The sequence below is a fragment of the Pyxicephalus adspersus genome, chromosome 2 (assembly GCF_032062135.1).
Source record: "Pyxicephalus adspersus chromosome 2, UCB_Pads_2.0, whole genome shotgun sequence".
Lineage (NCBI taxonomy): Eukaryota > Metazoa > Chordata > Amphibia > Anura > Pyxicephalidae > Pyxicephalus > Pyxicephalus adspersus.
In genome coordinates, this window is record NC_092859.1 from 25,511,410 (window position 1) to 25,527,932 (window position 16,523).

General features: G+C 43.3%; 1 protein-coding gene across 2 annotated transcripts; it reads left to right on the forward strand.

The window, feature by feature from the left end:
* The first annotated feature begins 477 nt into the window (after positions 1-477).
* On the forward strand, positions 478-8,779 carry KLHL42 (kelch like family member 42). 2 transcript variants are annotated; one of them, XM_072400106.1, is made up of 5 exons: positions 478-901; positions 2,404-3,003; positions 3,172-3,271; positions 5,680-5,873; positions 7,076-8,779. In XM_072400106.1, exons 2-5 carry the CDS (start codon positions 2,439-2,441, stop codon positions 7,498-7,500), a joined length of 1,284 nt encoding a protein of 427 aa, XP_072256207.1. In that variant the 5' UTR covers positions 478-901; positions 2,404-2,438; the 3' UTR covers positions 7,501-8,779. The 2 variants fall into 2 exon arrangements, with proteins under 2 accessions (XP_072256207.1, XP_072256206.1); XM_072400105.1 differs by having other exon boundaries at positions 2,404-3,271.
* Positions 8,780-16,523: the final 7,744 nt, after the last annotated feature.

A 16,523-nucleotide genomic window follows, 5' to 3' on the forward strand; every position in this document is an offset into this window, starting at 1 on the left:
CTGTTTTGTACAATGTATACAGATCAGTGTGGCTGTGCATTACTTTGGTTGTATGCTGTATAGAGAGCAGTCTTATTGTGTTGTTCAATGTATACAGAACAGAGGTTTTGCCTATCAGTGTGTTGTATGGTGTATACAGGGCAGTGTTGTTGTGCATTGCTTTGTTTTATACATTGTATACAGAGCTGTTTTGTTGTGTATCAGTGTGTGTTGTATGGTGTATACAGGGCAGTGTTGTGCATTGGTGTGTGTTATACAGTGTATACAGAACAGAGTTATTGTCTATCTGTCTGTGTTGTATTGTGTATAGAGAGCAGTGTTGCTGTGTAATGGTGTAATGGTGTTGCAGTGTTGGTGTGCATTGCTGTGTGTTGTGCTGTGTATACAGAGCTGTGTTCTTGCTACCATTGTGGTTACACTAACATGGCTTTTCCAGATGGGAGGATTGTAGTGAGTAAGGGAGGGGGCTCTCAGTTGTGTGTCAGTATGGGGAGGTTGCAGTAGGATGGACTCTCTGTTATGTGTCAGTGTGGGGAGGTTGCAGTAGGATGGACTCTCTGTTATGTGTCAGTATGGGGCGGTTGCAGTATGGACTCTCTGTTATGTGTCAGTGTGGGGCGGTTGCAGTAGGATGGACTCTCTGTTATGTGTCAGTGTGGGGCGGTTGCAGTAGGATGGACTCTGTTATGTGTCAGTGTTGGGCGGTTGCAGTAGGCTGGGCTCCTAGCTGTGTGTCAGTATGGGGTGGTTGCAGTAGGCTGGGCTCCTAGCTGTGTGTCAGTGTTGGGCGGTTGCAGTAGGATGGCTGTGCACTGGCTGCAGTCTTCAGGAAGTGAATTTCTGGGATTGCACAGATGAACTGGGAATAAGGAGGCCTCTGTGTATACGGTGTGCAGAGAGGGTACGTACTGTACTGTCATCTAACATTTCTTCATGTAGAGGAACTACAAGTCCCAGCAGGCATTTCTATCAGTCTCTGTATACAGAGTTTTTAAAGCCTTGCTCAGCAAATCTGGCATACATACAGGAAAAAATGAAGTTTGTGTAAATATTTTTCTGCACACTTATATTTATGTTTAGATTTTATATAGATCACTATAAAGGGCAGCGAGCACAGAGCAATATAAAATGTGATGTAATAATAATTATACAGATGTACAGGGGTCACTGCTTTCTGGGTTCACTCATGTAAACATTATGCTATTATAAAATTGTTTCTGGGTATTTGGTTCTTCAGGATTCATCTTCACAGAGTATAACTCCCAGCTGGCAGTGACTCAATCATACTGTGTCCCCTAGTTGTGGATTGCTTATCCCTAATACAATGGTGTTTGTGGTCTCTAATCACTCACAGACCGGCGATTTCTAGAACAGGAGATGGACCAAACACCCCTGATCAATAGTTTGTGCAGGGTAAAGAGAACCTGTCACAGAGAGATGATGGAAGCTTCCATTGCTGAATTTGTAGTTTCATTTACACACCCAACACAGGCATGCAGATCACTGGCACAATTATCTGAACACCTGAGCTGCATACTCATTTTGGGTCAGTGATTCAGGAGGTACTAAAAGCGGAGGATCAGAACACCAACCAGGCAAGCAGGATTTTGTTTTATGACAGGGTCAGTAATGGCAGCTCTTGCAGGATGGTTTGGTGACTACCAGCTCCTTGTATCCAATAAGAGATAATTATAGAAAGGATTATAAAGATGATGTTATGTTAGTGTAGCTTTATTAAGTCAGTGATGTCACAAAACTTTTTTTAATAGGGGGTTATGGGAAAGAATGCAGCTAGTGAGCTATGTTGGTCTCTATTTTTATATTTCTTGGGTGATCCAACAATGAGATGTAAGATTCATCTCTGAGCACCTGGGAACTTTGAGGGTTTATGGCCACCTTTGTCTGTTCCAGCTTCTCTTGTTACAGATTCCACAATTTATGTGAAATAAAAAATCCTGTAAGGATGGTAGAGTCCTTGATAGGCTCAGCAAGTGTACAAAGTTGGGAGCAGGAAAACTTGCAGACCCAATAACCTAACTCAGTGATGATGGTAAATCTAAATATTCGGGGCACGGTCCTCTCCTCCTCCTGTGTCACGGTCTGTATTCGTCTGCCATTTGCAACCCCTATTTATTGTACAGCACTGCGTAATATGTGGGCGCGTTATAAACCCTGTTTATTAATAATAATAATAATAATAATAATAATAATTATCAGTAGATGAGCAGACCCAGGAAATTAGCACAATGATGTTGGAAAACCCTTATAATGGGTTAAGTAGGCGTACAAAGTGTAGTAATGGTAGGAAGCCCTCAATTGGCACAGCATTTGTTTAGACTCACAGAGTTGGTTTGAATATATTGAGCCTTCAAACTTGACCTGACTTGTTTTATTTTGGAGCAGGTGTGTGATGTCCTCCACAAGAAGAAGTGGGTGGGATGTCCTCGGTGGAAACCGTGCAGATCCTCCTGGGATCCAGATGTTACCTTGTCCCCCGCGACCAGCTGGTGGCTCAGAGTGGCTTCTTCCAAGCCCTTTTCCGCTCAGGGATGCGGGAAAGTACCGGGGAGGTGGTGACTTTGCACGGACTTACCCATGAAGGCCTTGAGGGTGTCCTGCGTCACATCACGGGTGGACCTGTGCAGGCATGTAGCCCTGTGGAAGAAGCAAAGTGTGGACTCAAGGCACTAACTAGCGAGTGTCCATCAGGCCAAGATGAGTCAACTTTTGTCCAGGAGGCTATGGCACAAGGCCAACTGCAAGCATTGGTGGAAGCCGCCTGTTATTTGCAGGTCCAGGGCCTGTTGTCTCTTTTGCAGTCCTCGTTGTCAGCGGACACTTGCCTGGACCTACTGGAAGTGTCTCAGATACATGGCCAATGGGATCTGGCTGCAGCTTGCTTCAGTTACATGGCTGCTCATTACCATTGTATGCTGCAAAGAGCAGATTTCCAGGAGAACCCAGAGTCTCTTAATGAACGTGTCCTCCAGGAGCGTCTACGAGGTGTGCCAGCTTTGCTGCTATTGTCCCAGCAGGGAGATGATTCTTGGGTGCTTCTGCGCTACATAGAGGGTGGAGTAGGTTGGCAGGTCATGCCCAGTGTCTTTCCACAGAGCATGCTGCGGGTTCAGGGCTATGGGGCGGCCTCACTCAACAATTATCTCTTTGTAGCTGGAGGGACCCGTGAAAATGGTCAGGAGGTGAGCGCTGTCCACTCCTATAACCCCAGCACTGGATTCTGGAGTGAAGAACCCGCCATGAACCAGAAAAGGTATTTCTGCAATTCCAAAACCGGTATTTTATTTTGGGTGGATGTTGTTGGGTGTAATCACTCACTAGTTTCCTATATCTGTCAGGAACTTGGTGGAAGAAAGTGTTCATATTCTGCTACCTTTTGTTGACCTTCCATTAAAGTCTTGCCACTTGCTGTTGGATCTTCTATTTTAGAGACTGCAGCGGAAGTAGTGAGACATGGTCACTTAGCTTTATATCAAGCATCAAAGAGCAGAGAGATATTTCTGCTTGACTTCCCTGACAGATGTGAGGCTGGGAAACTGGCATCTATCTGCAGAATCTGGATGACTTGAAAGATAACTTACATAAAACTAACCTAGAACCAACTGGCCCCTCACCACTCCAGAACACCAAGAAGACTTCAGGTCAGACGCTTGTTCTTCAATAAGTGCTGCGGCCTTGGCTGAATGGCAATTTATATGGCTTTCTGTCTGTTGGGTATATTGGAGAACCATCCATGTCACATGAGTGATTCTGATGTTTTCGGTGCCCTAACAGAACAGTGAAAATACTGACCTGCTCCTCTATTAATCCTTTACTGGCCAAACCAGCATTCTGTAGTCCTATCATTGCTCCTTCATTGAAAGAGCATTCAACATTTATCAGTAAAGGCTGAAGCCATAGGACTGGATTAGTCATTTTTTAGCATTTGGTACAATCACTAAAAGGAGATAAGTCTTAGCCTCTATCACAAAAATGGATTTAGTAGTCAATCACATACTGGCTGCAAGGAGAGTAGAAATATGACTTATGGCTTTTAGAAACGGCTTGTGGGTTTTATTTGATTATTTGATGTACAGCTCACCATAAGGCCATATACACGCTGGCATGAATTGTGGGCATCTTCCTAGGGCTCTGTACAATTTTCTTAATTAGTTGTTTCAGACTACAATTGACATTTCTTGGATTTGGTTTAATAATGTCATTCTTGTGCTTACCATCTACCTTAATATTTTTTGTTCAACCCTACACCTGAATGAGCTGCACAGTTTAAAAGAACATCCTGGTGCAGGATCTGACATTTCCTAGGGCATTCATCCAAGTTTAGCTTCTTCATTCCATAGAGGCTAGAAGGGTCACTGAGGGTCCTGGTGAATCAGGAAATCTCTGTGGCTGAATGCTGGTCACACACTGGCAATTTGTTTGCTAAAGCTCATTGTAAGATGACATAGAGACCAGTGATTGTTACATTATGATCCGGGCAGGAATGATTAGGAAACAATTATGTGCCTATCCAAAATCACAACACATCAGCCTGATCATTATATATGAAAGGGTTTCACCAGGAGAAAAAGTTTGGTGCTGGTGGTAGAGATACTCAGTTGAAGATATTTAAATAGAACATTGACTATCTCTGCATGTCAACCACCAAGTAACATCTGAAAGTGGATTTAAAGTTTTGTTACAACCACCATAGCATCCAGCGGTGTGAGTAGTTTTACCTGCAAAATGATTTTCATGACTGTCCATAGCTCTGCCATACAGCACAGATCTAATTAAAAGACACTTACAGGTCTTGTCCTTATCATAGCCTCTGACTGTACAGAGAATAGAGAAGAAGTTTATAGAACAGCATATCTATGTTCATTACTGCCCAAGTTACTGATTGCTTGTGCTGCTTCTCTCAGTCCAACCCTGAGCGGGTTCTGGTGCGTGCAATTTTTGCAATTTATTTGCATTAAATGAATGTAATAATTATTACAGAGCTGAATTTGTTTTTCCTTATATCTGCCTGGAGTACATCTTTAAAGTTACATTGGTAACATGATTTTTTAAGCTATATCGGTGGGAATGAAGGGGTTAATTGGTGGCCTGCAGCTCCCATGACCTATCTTTGTATCTATGTTGCTCACCTTATTTGGTGCTCTTTAGAGAAGATAGAAATTTAAAGGATCTCTCCCTCCCTCTTATAGAGGCGGTAACATCTGGTGGATGGGAGTTTTCCAAACATTTATATCTCGGGGCTTCCTTGGGATAATTCCTCATGCCCATACAAGGGGCGTCCTGGGACTCCTGTAAAGAAAACAGTTTAGTAGCTGACAATAACTTAGGTTTGTTTTTACTGAATTCCCAACAGAGCTTGAAGTATTTTTATGGGAAAGATTCCGCTTTGTACTTTTTTCTTCTTATACAACATTTGAGCCCATCCAGGATTCCTCTGTGCCCATGTGTAAGAAGATACATGGGCAGCAATGAAAAATTTGCCACAAATGTTAGCTATGAGCTGCCACTTCATAGGGAAGCATCTAGATACATTTCATTACAACTCATTACAACGAACTTATAATAAATACATAACTGGATGAAATGTTTGATTGTGCAAATTGCTGTCTATAGTTCTAATTTTATATTTCCAGACCATTCTAAGTCTCATTTCCCTTTCAGATATAACTTCCGTCTCCTTGCCGTAAATGGGTCCCTCTTCGCTGTTGGCGGTCAGTCCTTACACACCATGGAGTCCTTCAACCCAGCACAGAACACATGGAACCTTGTAGCCCCCCTTCCAGACCCTCTGGTGGAGTTCTCGGCCTGTGAGAGTCTGGGGAAGATCTATGTGGTGGGTGGTTATACCCCACGAGGTTAGTCAATGTATTTTATTTCACTATTAAAGTAGATCTTTAGGTTAAGTTCACACTGGAAGCTTTTACCGCTTCCTCATACTGCTACCTCTCGGGAGATACTACATGGTAGCATCTCCCTGCAGCAGCTCCTTGCAGAGTGAATAGGGGCAGCCAGTACCGCTCACTTCTGCCAGCTGTCAAATGTACAAACGCTGGTTCCTTTGGACTGCTGTGTGAATGTTCAAGCAGCTGGCAAGGTGCAAGTCGTGGGTATCGGCCCTAGATAGTGATGCCATCAGCCTGCTGCAGACAGGGAGAAGCATTTTCTTAGTCTTTGGTCCCTAAAATGATCACACTGCAACATTGTAACAAGTCATCAGGTGATAGCATGGAGCAAGGTCTGTTCTTTGTCAGATACTTGTGAAAACAGGCATAAAATGTACAGACGCCATGACTTTATTTAAACCTTCACTGAGCTTGCATCTCAATCCAGGAAGTTGATGGTGACCCTGGATGATGCCTGAACAAAAATGGCACTGTCCACAAGGGAGAAAAAGAGATGAAGGTGTTGTTACGCATGACTTGTCATGCTGCATTCAACAAAGATGGTTGGTCCATGATGATGGAGAAAGCTGTACTGCTGTGAGAACATTGGCACTACACCTGACATCCAAAGATTATCCAAAGACCCTGACATTCTGCACTCATAGGCTTTCTTCATCTTGTTAAGTTATGCTGGGTATAATTTACCTGGAAGGCTGAGGACATCTTGTGGCAAACTAAAGGTACTGCAGGAGACACCTCTGAATTATAGGTGGTGTTGCAGTCAAAGCTGTGTGTTTTTTTTGTTTTGTACCTAACATGCAGACATTTAAAAAAAAAAGTAAGCTAGAAGATTCACCTGGTTATCTTGCTGGTCAGTTCTTATCCTAGGGTGACAACACACATTCATTGTACCTATGGAGGTATTTTCATAACATAGAAAGGAAGGGATTCTGTTGTCATCAGAGAGAGCTGAAACCAAGAGTGCAGCACAAGAGGTTATCAGCTCATAAGTTCTGTAAGGAATATATATCCATATGAAATGGATATTACAAAACCCATTCAATCGTGTGTGTATATATATATTACTAAGTTGGGGGGGGGGTCACTGTTGTGGTTCATACATTTCAGTAGTTACTCTAGAAGGGTATTGATGATTTCATCTTTTCTCCTCTCAGGGCGAAACCTAAAGGTACTGCGGTATTGCCCGTTGGCTGACCAATGGTCGGAGATTGACATTTGGCGTCATCATGTGCGGAAACAGCAGATGGTGTCTATCGAGGAGACTTTGTACTTGGTGGGTGGATTTATCCGGGACGGTCTGTCCGGAGAGAGCGAGGACTCACTTAACATTCATTCATATAACACTCGGACCAGAGAGTTCAGCTGCCTTAAAGTGAACACCTCCAAATCAGGGCTGAGCATCTGCTGCACCCTGCACAATGATGGCATCTACATCCTGAGCCGTGATGTCAACCCTGGCATGATGGGTAAACACAGAGTGTTCCTCAAGTACTGTGTGTTCTCAGAGGTCTGTGAGTATGTCCGCGGGGCCCCATCTGAAGGCCACAACATGCAATTGTTTTCCATCTACCTACCCTAAAGGTTCCAATAGAGCGGGACTGTGCAAATAAACAGCACCGCCACCCAACCTTCACTACAACCTTCACCATCAACGTAATGTGATTGGTTACAACTTTGACAAATCTCCTTCATACCAATATACCAGGACTTTAACAACAGCTGTATTCCTAAACTACCAAACCATATTTGTATCTGAACTGCTAGCTTTGGATGAAGTGGAAAATAGAATCCCATTTCAGGGTGTTATTGCTGTGTCCTGCTGGGGAGAATTCCTTTACTTTCTGTAATGGAGATACAACAGGAAGTAAGTAAAATCTCAGAAGTCAAGGGAACTAAACAGAAGGTTTTATGACTTTAGAAATGACCATCTAGCCAGTAAGTAGACACTCCACTCCACACACCACATGAGTTGGGGTCACTCCTATATAAATGGAGCCTTAAAGGGGTCACTCCCATTTACATGGAGTCCTAAAGTGGTCCGTTCCCCCCAAAATAAAGCTTTACTTATTAGTGAAGCCCAGTGGCCTATATGCTTCATTTATGTTATACTCCAGCAGTGAGATCTCCATGACATTATTTTCCAGCTGCTCCTGTCCACCTGAAAGTTTGTGATGTCCTCACCCACCTACATTCTCCATCATATTAATAATAAAATTTCCAATGGGGAAGGTTAGAACTCCTTTTAAAAGGCACAATGAATGTGCAGACTCAGCACAGGGATAGTAGAAATAATAATTTAATATTTTTTATCAATAATTTGATAATGGGCACAGCAGGTGTATAGACCAAAGAAATGTGCACAGGGATGGAGGGAGACCCTCATAATGGGCACAGCAGGTGTTCCGTTGAGAAACCAGCACTGGAATGTTGGAAATCCTCTTGTGATTTACAGTAGGTATGCAGTCTTTGGAACTCAAGACAGAGATGGTGGGAGACCCTTATCATGGGAACATCAGGTGGGCAGGAGACACAAAAGACTTTTGGGGGGTTTGACTCTCCAGCATTTACTAAACATAGAGGTAATTTTTTTATGTGGGAAGCCTGAAGTGTTCTTTGACTACAGCCCCATACAGATGTCAGATGGACATCAGAGAATTGAAATCATGAACTTGATAAATGCCATGTATTACTTATCGTGTTCCATTTACCTGCACAGGCTCTAAAGGTATCTTCCACATCCAACAGGAAACTCGTAAATTCAGCAGAGATTGGTCAGCAGTTATCCACAAACATGCTATGTGTCAACATTTCCCTAAAAACAATTGTTACAATAAAGCAATACAATGTTTTCATTACAAGTGTTACGAGTTGTGTTTGTCTGACCTGTAACAAGGGTATAAAATGTTCAGCTTTGGAGAAGTATTGACCATACATGCCAGCAGTTGGGGTAAAAATGAGTTTTAGGGGAATTGATTTTGCCATGACAAAGTTTCAGCATAATTTGTCTCCAGCTTGCAGGCAGCATTGGAGAAATTGGCTCCAAATACAAATCACATGATTTCATTTTAACAGTCTCAACATATGCACAGGTGGCTTGAATAAAAATTTAGGAGCTTCAATACAATGAAATGCATTTATTATCCATGTTCTGCATTTGATATGGATTCATGTCAACCATTGTCAGTATGCTCATTTCCCGGGTGGCTATAGGCCTGAACCTGTGAAATGCACTTCACCTCATTCTAAGCCTATTCAGTAGGAGCCAGGGGAAGGTAGTAATCCAGTGCAAAACTATGTAACAAAGAACTACAGTCCTGTTCAAAAGCCTAGAAGTTAATTATACAGAATTCATGCAGAAAATAAACTAACATCAGCCAGGATGTGTGGGCCACAGCCAGGATGTATGGGTGCCATTTAGGATAGAGGGGTCACAGCCAGGATGTATGGTTCCCATTCAGAATGGAGGGGTCACAGCTAGAATATTTGGGTCTCATTCAAGATAGAGGGGTCACAGCCAGGATGTAGTGGTCCTATTAAGGATAGTAGGGTCAAAGCCAGAATAGATGGGTCCAATTCAGGATAGGGGGGTCCTATTCCTATTTGGAATAGAGGGGTCACAGACAGTATATATGGGTCCCATTTAGGATAGAGGGGTCATAGCCGTGATGTAGTGGCCCTATCAAGGACGGTAGGGTCACAGCCAGGATGGAGGGGTCACAGCCAGGATTGATGGGTCCCATTCAGGATAGAGAGGTCCTTTAACTATTTGGGATAGAGGGGTCACAGCTAGGATGTATGGTTCCCATTGAGAATGGAGGGGTCATAGCCAGGATATATGGGTCCCATTCAGGATAGAGGGGTCACAGCCAGGATGAAGTGGCCCAATTAAGCATGATAGGGTCACAGCCAGGATAGAGAGGTCCTATTCCTATTTGGGATAGAGGGGTCACAGCTAGGATGTATGGTTCACATTCAGAATGGAGGGGCCACAGCTAGGATATGTATGTTTTGTTCAGGACAGAGTCCCATTAAGGATGATAGGGTCACAGCCAGGATGGAGGGGTCCAATTCAGAATAGAGGGGTCACAGCGAGGAGGTATAGGTCCCATTCAGGATAGAGGGCTTCACAACCAGGGTGGAGGGGTCACAGATGGGTTGGAGGGGTCCCAGACAGAATTTAGTGGTCCTATTTAGAACGGTAGGGTCACAGTCAGGAATTATGAGTCCCATTCAGGATAGAGGTTTCACAGAAAGGATGGAGGGGTCACAGCCAGGGTGAAGGGGTCATAGCCAGGATGTGGTGGTCCTATTCAGGTTGGAGGGGTCACAGCCAGGATGCATGAGTCCCATTCAGGATGGAGGTTTTACAGCCAGTATGGAGGGGTCACAACCAGCATATTGGGGTCCCATTCAGGATGAAGGGTTCACAGCTGGGGTGAATGGATCATAGCCAGGATGTGGTGGTCCTATTTGGGATGGGGGGTTCAAAGCCAGTATGGAGGAGTCACAGCCAGGATATTTGGGTCTCATTCAGGATGAAGGGGTCACAGCCGATGTGAAGGGGTCATTGCCAGGATGTAGTGGTACTATTCGGGATGCAGGGTCACAGCCAGGAGGTATGGGTCCCATTCAGGTTGGAAGGGTTACAGGCAGGATGTGGTGGTCCCATTCAGGATGGTCACAGCAAGGTTGAAGGGGTCAGTTAGAATGTATGTTAGTGGTCAAGATAGATTTGGACAGCCAGGCTAAATAAAGTTAGCCATAATGAAGAGACCTGGGTACCACTGCAGTACAATGTATCCACAGCTTCCTGCAGCAGCACCACCCAATCTCTTTGCCCACACCATGAGTTGACTTTGTACCACTGGCATGATCTGACCCTCTCAGTCTGTGCAGAGCATCATAGGGGCCACCTCCATCTTCCCCATGCTTTGTTAATCATGGTGGCTGCAGAAGGCAGAGGGGTACTCTTTACATCAGTCAAGAGATTGAGTTGACTAATTTGGAGTGGCAGTAATTTCCGTCCAGTCTTGGTGCATTCCCAGGTACGTACATTTTAGGACTGGCAAGCTGCAATATATTATACTTTTGTTCTTGTTCCTATTGTTACACACACACATATAATGGCTTCAGAAAATATTCAGACCCCCTTCACTTTTTCAGTTGCGTTGTGTTGCAGCCTGAAATTCTTTTTTCTTGAAAACAGAATTTTAGACAATTTAGTAAATTTATTAGGAAGAAAAACTAAAACCTCATATTTACATAAGTATTCAGACCTTTAGCTACAACACTTGAATTTAAGCTCAGGTGCCTTGCATGATGAGATATTTCTGCACTGTGATTGGGGCCCATCTGTGATAAATTAAATTGATTGGACATAATATGGAAAGACTCACACCTCTCTATAGAAGGCCTGATAGCTGGCAATGCATATCAGAGCAAAATCCAAGTCATGAGGAACGTCTTGCAGAGCTCAGAGACAGGATTGTTGCAAAGCACAGGTCTGGTGAAGGCTACAAACAATTTCTGCTGCACCGAAGTTTCCCAAGAGCCCAGAGGCCTCCATAATTCTCAAATACAAATATAATAATTCTCAAATGTAGAGAACTACAAAGAGATGTAGCGGAAGAGGAGCGGAGATGGGAGAAGGGAGATAGGGCGGTAGTTGGAGGGTAGGGAGGGGTCCTGTGAGGGTTTCTTTAGGATAGGGAGAATTATGGCATGTTTAAAAGCTGAGGGGTATTTACCAGTAGAAAGGGAGAGATTGAATAGTTCGGTTAGGGCTGAATGTATTGGTTGATACTCCTTGAGGAAAGGTACCTTAAAAGTCCTCTATGTTCTGTACTTAAAAAGTAGAATGCTCAAAATCCTGGTCCTCCCCTGCAGCTTGCCAAGCTGGCCACACTGGTTTCATAGAATAACCAAAAATCAGCCAGTGAATACTGAACATTCCAAGGATGTGACTACAATCAGCCAGCAGGGGGCGCCCACACATCAATATTCCCAAAGATGTGTAAAACCAGCGTCAGGCTAGTACTTGCATCAATGTAGTTCCTTATTGTCACCAGCAGGTGGCAACATGGTACAGTAAGTTCTGCAGCACCAAATCCATAGCAGGGTCAGTGAGTCCATTTGGCAGTAATGTGTGAGCCAGAATTTGTATTATTGTTAGAAATTAGGCCTGACTGTGTTCTGAGAACTGAAGAACTCCCAACAAGAAACAGCTTAAAGGGTCAGTCCACCCAAAAGTCATACATTACCCGTTGATGTCAACAAGCATGTTTGTGTTCTGGTCCTCTCAGTCTCTAAGGGAGTCCAGCACTCAACATTAAATCTCACTTCTATGGATAAAAAAAGGGTTTTTATTTGCATGTTTACTGGTATATTGTCAGTGAGATATATTAAAACTCCAGCAAGGAAGGTAGAAACCCCTCGTAATGGTCGCATCAGGTGTGTAAATCTGGAAACTCTTTGTAATGGGCACAGGAGGTGTGCAGAAGGGGTGGTAATGGTGACAGGTACAATTAACCCTTACTACTTTATTATAATTTGCAGCATAGGAAGTAACCGAAATCACCAGAGGTTATGTAATGGGCTGGTCAGTGATATACACTCCACTTAATAACATGTTCTTTGTCATTCTCTTTATCTCTTTGTCATGGCAGGACCCCAGGAGAAGCACATTTAAAAAGATGAAAAGATTTAAAAAGAAGAAAAATGACTTTACAATATCATTAATGATATCTTTATCTTGTTGAAGCTTAGATGAGATTTTAGTGATTTAACAACCCTTTTACCAAAGGGGAACCCTTTAATATTAATAAACAAGATTGATATAGCGTCAACATATTACGCAGCACTGTACACTAAATAGGGGTTGCAAATGACAGACAGATACAGACAGTGACACAGGAGGAGGGGAGGACCCTGCCCCGAAGAACTTACAATCTAGTAGGTGGGGGAAGTGTCACACAATAGGAGGGGAGATATGTAGTGTGGGAAGTAGTGAGGGTTTTAGGAGACGGAAGAAGACAGATAGGCAAGTTTGAAGAAATGTGATTTGAGTTCTTTTTTTTATGAACAGAAAGTAGGAGCAAGCCGGATAGGACGAGGAAAACCATTCCAGAGAATTGGGGCAGCTCTAGAGAAGTCTTGTAACCGTGCGTGTGATGAGGTTATGAGTGAGGAAGTCATTAGTAGGTCATCGGAGGAGTGGAGAGAGCTTCTGGGGGTGTATTTTTTTTACCAGGTCAGAAATGTAAGTGGGACAAGAACTGTGTAGGGATTTGAAGGCAAAGCACAGGAGCTTAAATTTGATTCTAAGGTGAAATGGAAGCCAATGGAGAGAACTTCCAGTTGGTTGGTCTGAGCTTTTGCCAAGGGTGCAAGTTTTTGTTACCCCTACATCCCACCAAATGCCATCTCTGCTGCCAACTTCTAATTCCACCGTGATCCTTTGTGGCCATTGGTTGGCCGCTGATGGCATGTGTGCAAGTAAAATTGTCTCCACCATCTAGGTCTGTTCTTGGAATAAAATGCCACCAGAAGCCTGGCAAAATAAGACTTTACATGTCTGTTCTTCCAAAACCCCCACCTCCTGGTAACTTTATGTTGTATTGTGCATTGACTAGACGTGTGCTACCTTCTGTGATTTACAAGAGCTGGAGATAAACTTCTAATTGCCAATTAAACAAACCAAGAAGATTCTAACAGGTGAAATGACAAGAAGCAACAAAATTCTTTATTTCTCACATGTACATCTCTCCCTCCGAAACTAGTGATATGGCTGCTAGCAACAGTAATGTACTGTAAAATAGGGGGACTGGTGTCTGTTACTCAGACAACATGGGACAAATGTAGGCAACATAACTATATGGGCAATACGGAGTTGGGAAACACATAAGCAGACAAAGTCAGCAGTGGTCCACTGTTTAGGGGTCCAGGGAACCTGTGCAGCAACATACTTGACACCTCCTTGGGGAGACAGGTTTGCATTATATGTTGCCAGACTGTAATTCCACCCGCCATGAGAAGATCCAATGATCAAGAAAATCATGTGCATTATGCGATTGGCCTGAAGACTCTGAAAAAAGATGTATATGACAATGGTGGAGAAAAGTTAAAGAGGAGCTAAACTGAAAAGTGCCTAAAACAAAAAAAAAATAGACTTACCTTTACTCCCGCAGCGCAGTGGATTGGTCTGGAGGTGTCTTTCATGGCGCCGTCCCGCTATCTGTCTCCGGGTGCCGCCATTTTCTGCTCTTCTTGTGGGTTCTTCTTCCTACGTCACCCAACTTAGGCGCGAGATCGGGTGACGTAGGATGGAAAAAAAACTTGCCGATCTCACTGCGCATGCATGGGATCGGCAATTTTTTTCTCTTTTCAAGAAAAGGCTCCTTCTGCCCCTGAGATGCTCGGGAATGCGCAGAAGGAGCACCCAAGAGCCTCCTGGTATCTGTGACCTAGGTATTCCAGGAGGCTTTGCGAGGCGATCGAGAATTATGGAGCGGTGCTGCACCCTTTTTTTTAAAACAAAAGGGTGTTGCACTTACAAAAAACCTAAAGGAACAGAATTTTACTTAACATAAAAGGGTTGTCTACCCTTTTATGTAAAGTGAAATTTCTGAGTTTAGGTGCGCTTTAACACGACGCTGCTTTACAGGGGCCACAATCATTATAAACAGTAAAAAAGAATCTTATCAATTTTCGGCACAGGCTGATGACGGGCCAGGCGGATTTTTCAGCCATTGCTAGAATAGAACTATAGAACCACTAATCACTGTTTACAACAAGTGGCTGCGTCCTTCATGCATACTGCCATAAATTATGAGCGGCTGCGTCCTATTGGTTAGACCGCACGGTGCTGGGTTTGGACAGCCATCATGCATTTTGTGGGATGTTTGACCAATCCCATCAGTGTGAAGTCTATCCAACGTACCAATAACTATACAGTACAAGGCATTGCCTGATTGGCTAAACATTGATCAGATAGTTTGGGTAGGTCCTTCTATAATATTACTTTGGAGAGTGTACACAGATTGTTTCATCAGATTGTGAGGTTTAAGACAAGATGTACGGGGACAATAATGGCTTTTTTTCTTTTGATCTCTTAGATTGTAAGCTCTTCGGGGCAGGGTCCTCTGCTCCTCCTGTGTCACTGTCTGTATCTGTCTTTCATTTAAAACTCTTATTTAATATACAGCACTACATAATATGTTGACGCTATATAAATCCTCTTAATATTAATAATAATAATACATCAAAAGACAATTGCCATCTCTTGGCACTGCTGGCAGCGGCTTACCCATTTACCCCGCCAATGTCTGCTTTTATTGTTCCCACATTTATATTCTGAACACTTTTCCCACCAATAGATTTAAATCTGTGAAAACTGGACCACAAGTTGTTGTTAATGTGAATGAATTGACTTGTCTTCAATCTGGGAATGGCGGAGTTCTTGCAGGCAGCTTTGCGGTCGGAGCGATCCTTGTTCTGGGATAAGGCACATCGCCCTAATTAATTACCCAGATCGCAATCTGCTCGTAAATACGAACGCTGTTTATAAACCTGTTCTATTTCAAGGCAAAAGCGGCCATAGTTGTGTCTATTAAACGGCCCTCCGCAGTCCTGCACACGCTACCGGCACCTGTGAAAACATCTTAATTTGATGGACTTATTGTGCAGTTCCACCCAGCGCCTCCTGGGTGGGCTGCAGCAAGGAAGGGGTTAATCATCTGGCAGCAATGAAAGACTATAAAGTGGACCTGTCATCAGATATATTTTCTCGTGGTAAAGGCAGTATGCTAAGTAATGTGTCAGTGTAACACTTCCAGGTATTATTTATAACAGAGAGCACAGTACTCCCCCTGACAATGCCTTCATCTGAAAAAATACAGAACCACCTTTGTTTGGGCATCATCCACGGTCATCATTATCATTGTTAACTCTCAGTAAATCTTGTTATCTATGCAGCTCTTGGCTGTATTCACACATCCATATAAATCAGCCCCTGTCCGCTTGCTATGAAGTTACAAAATGCAGTCCTATCACAAGGGATAAGAGACTGGGGAAATGCTTCCTTCTGCCTGCAGCAGACTGATGACATCATCTCAGCCTAGACAAACTTACAAGACTGGACCTTGTAGAGCTTGCTGTTCCTTCTGATATGTCAGGTAATGATTCCTGCACAATAGTTATGTTACTGACAAGTTCACTATAAGTGGTCACCAGATCAAAAAATCCATTTTTTTTTTATTTTTACTGAAACTTTTATTTAGGAATGGTGATCTCTAATTTTTCAAGCCAGTTTCATGCAGCTTTTAGTGATACAAATCAAGGCAGCATAACGTACACAGCTTTGTCTGCCCTAAAGAGAACCTGTCGCCATACCATTCTTTAAAAGAGCAATCGTCTCATTGGATTTTATGTGCATTTAACATATTTTAGGCATGTTGTGTAGTTGTAAATATCTATATCCACATGCTATGCTTTCCAGAGATCTGCATACTCCCAATGCCCATGGCTACAATTCATGCTCCATTCAGAAAGTTTTCATTTGTAGCCACTACGCTGTGCTGTAGAGACCTGAGCTGCAACCACCCA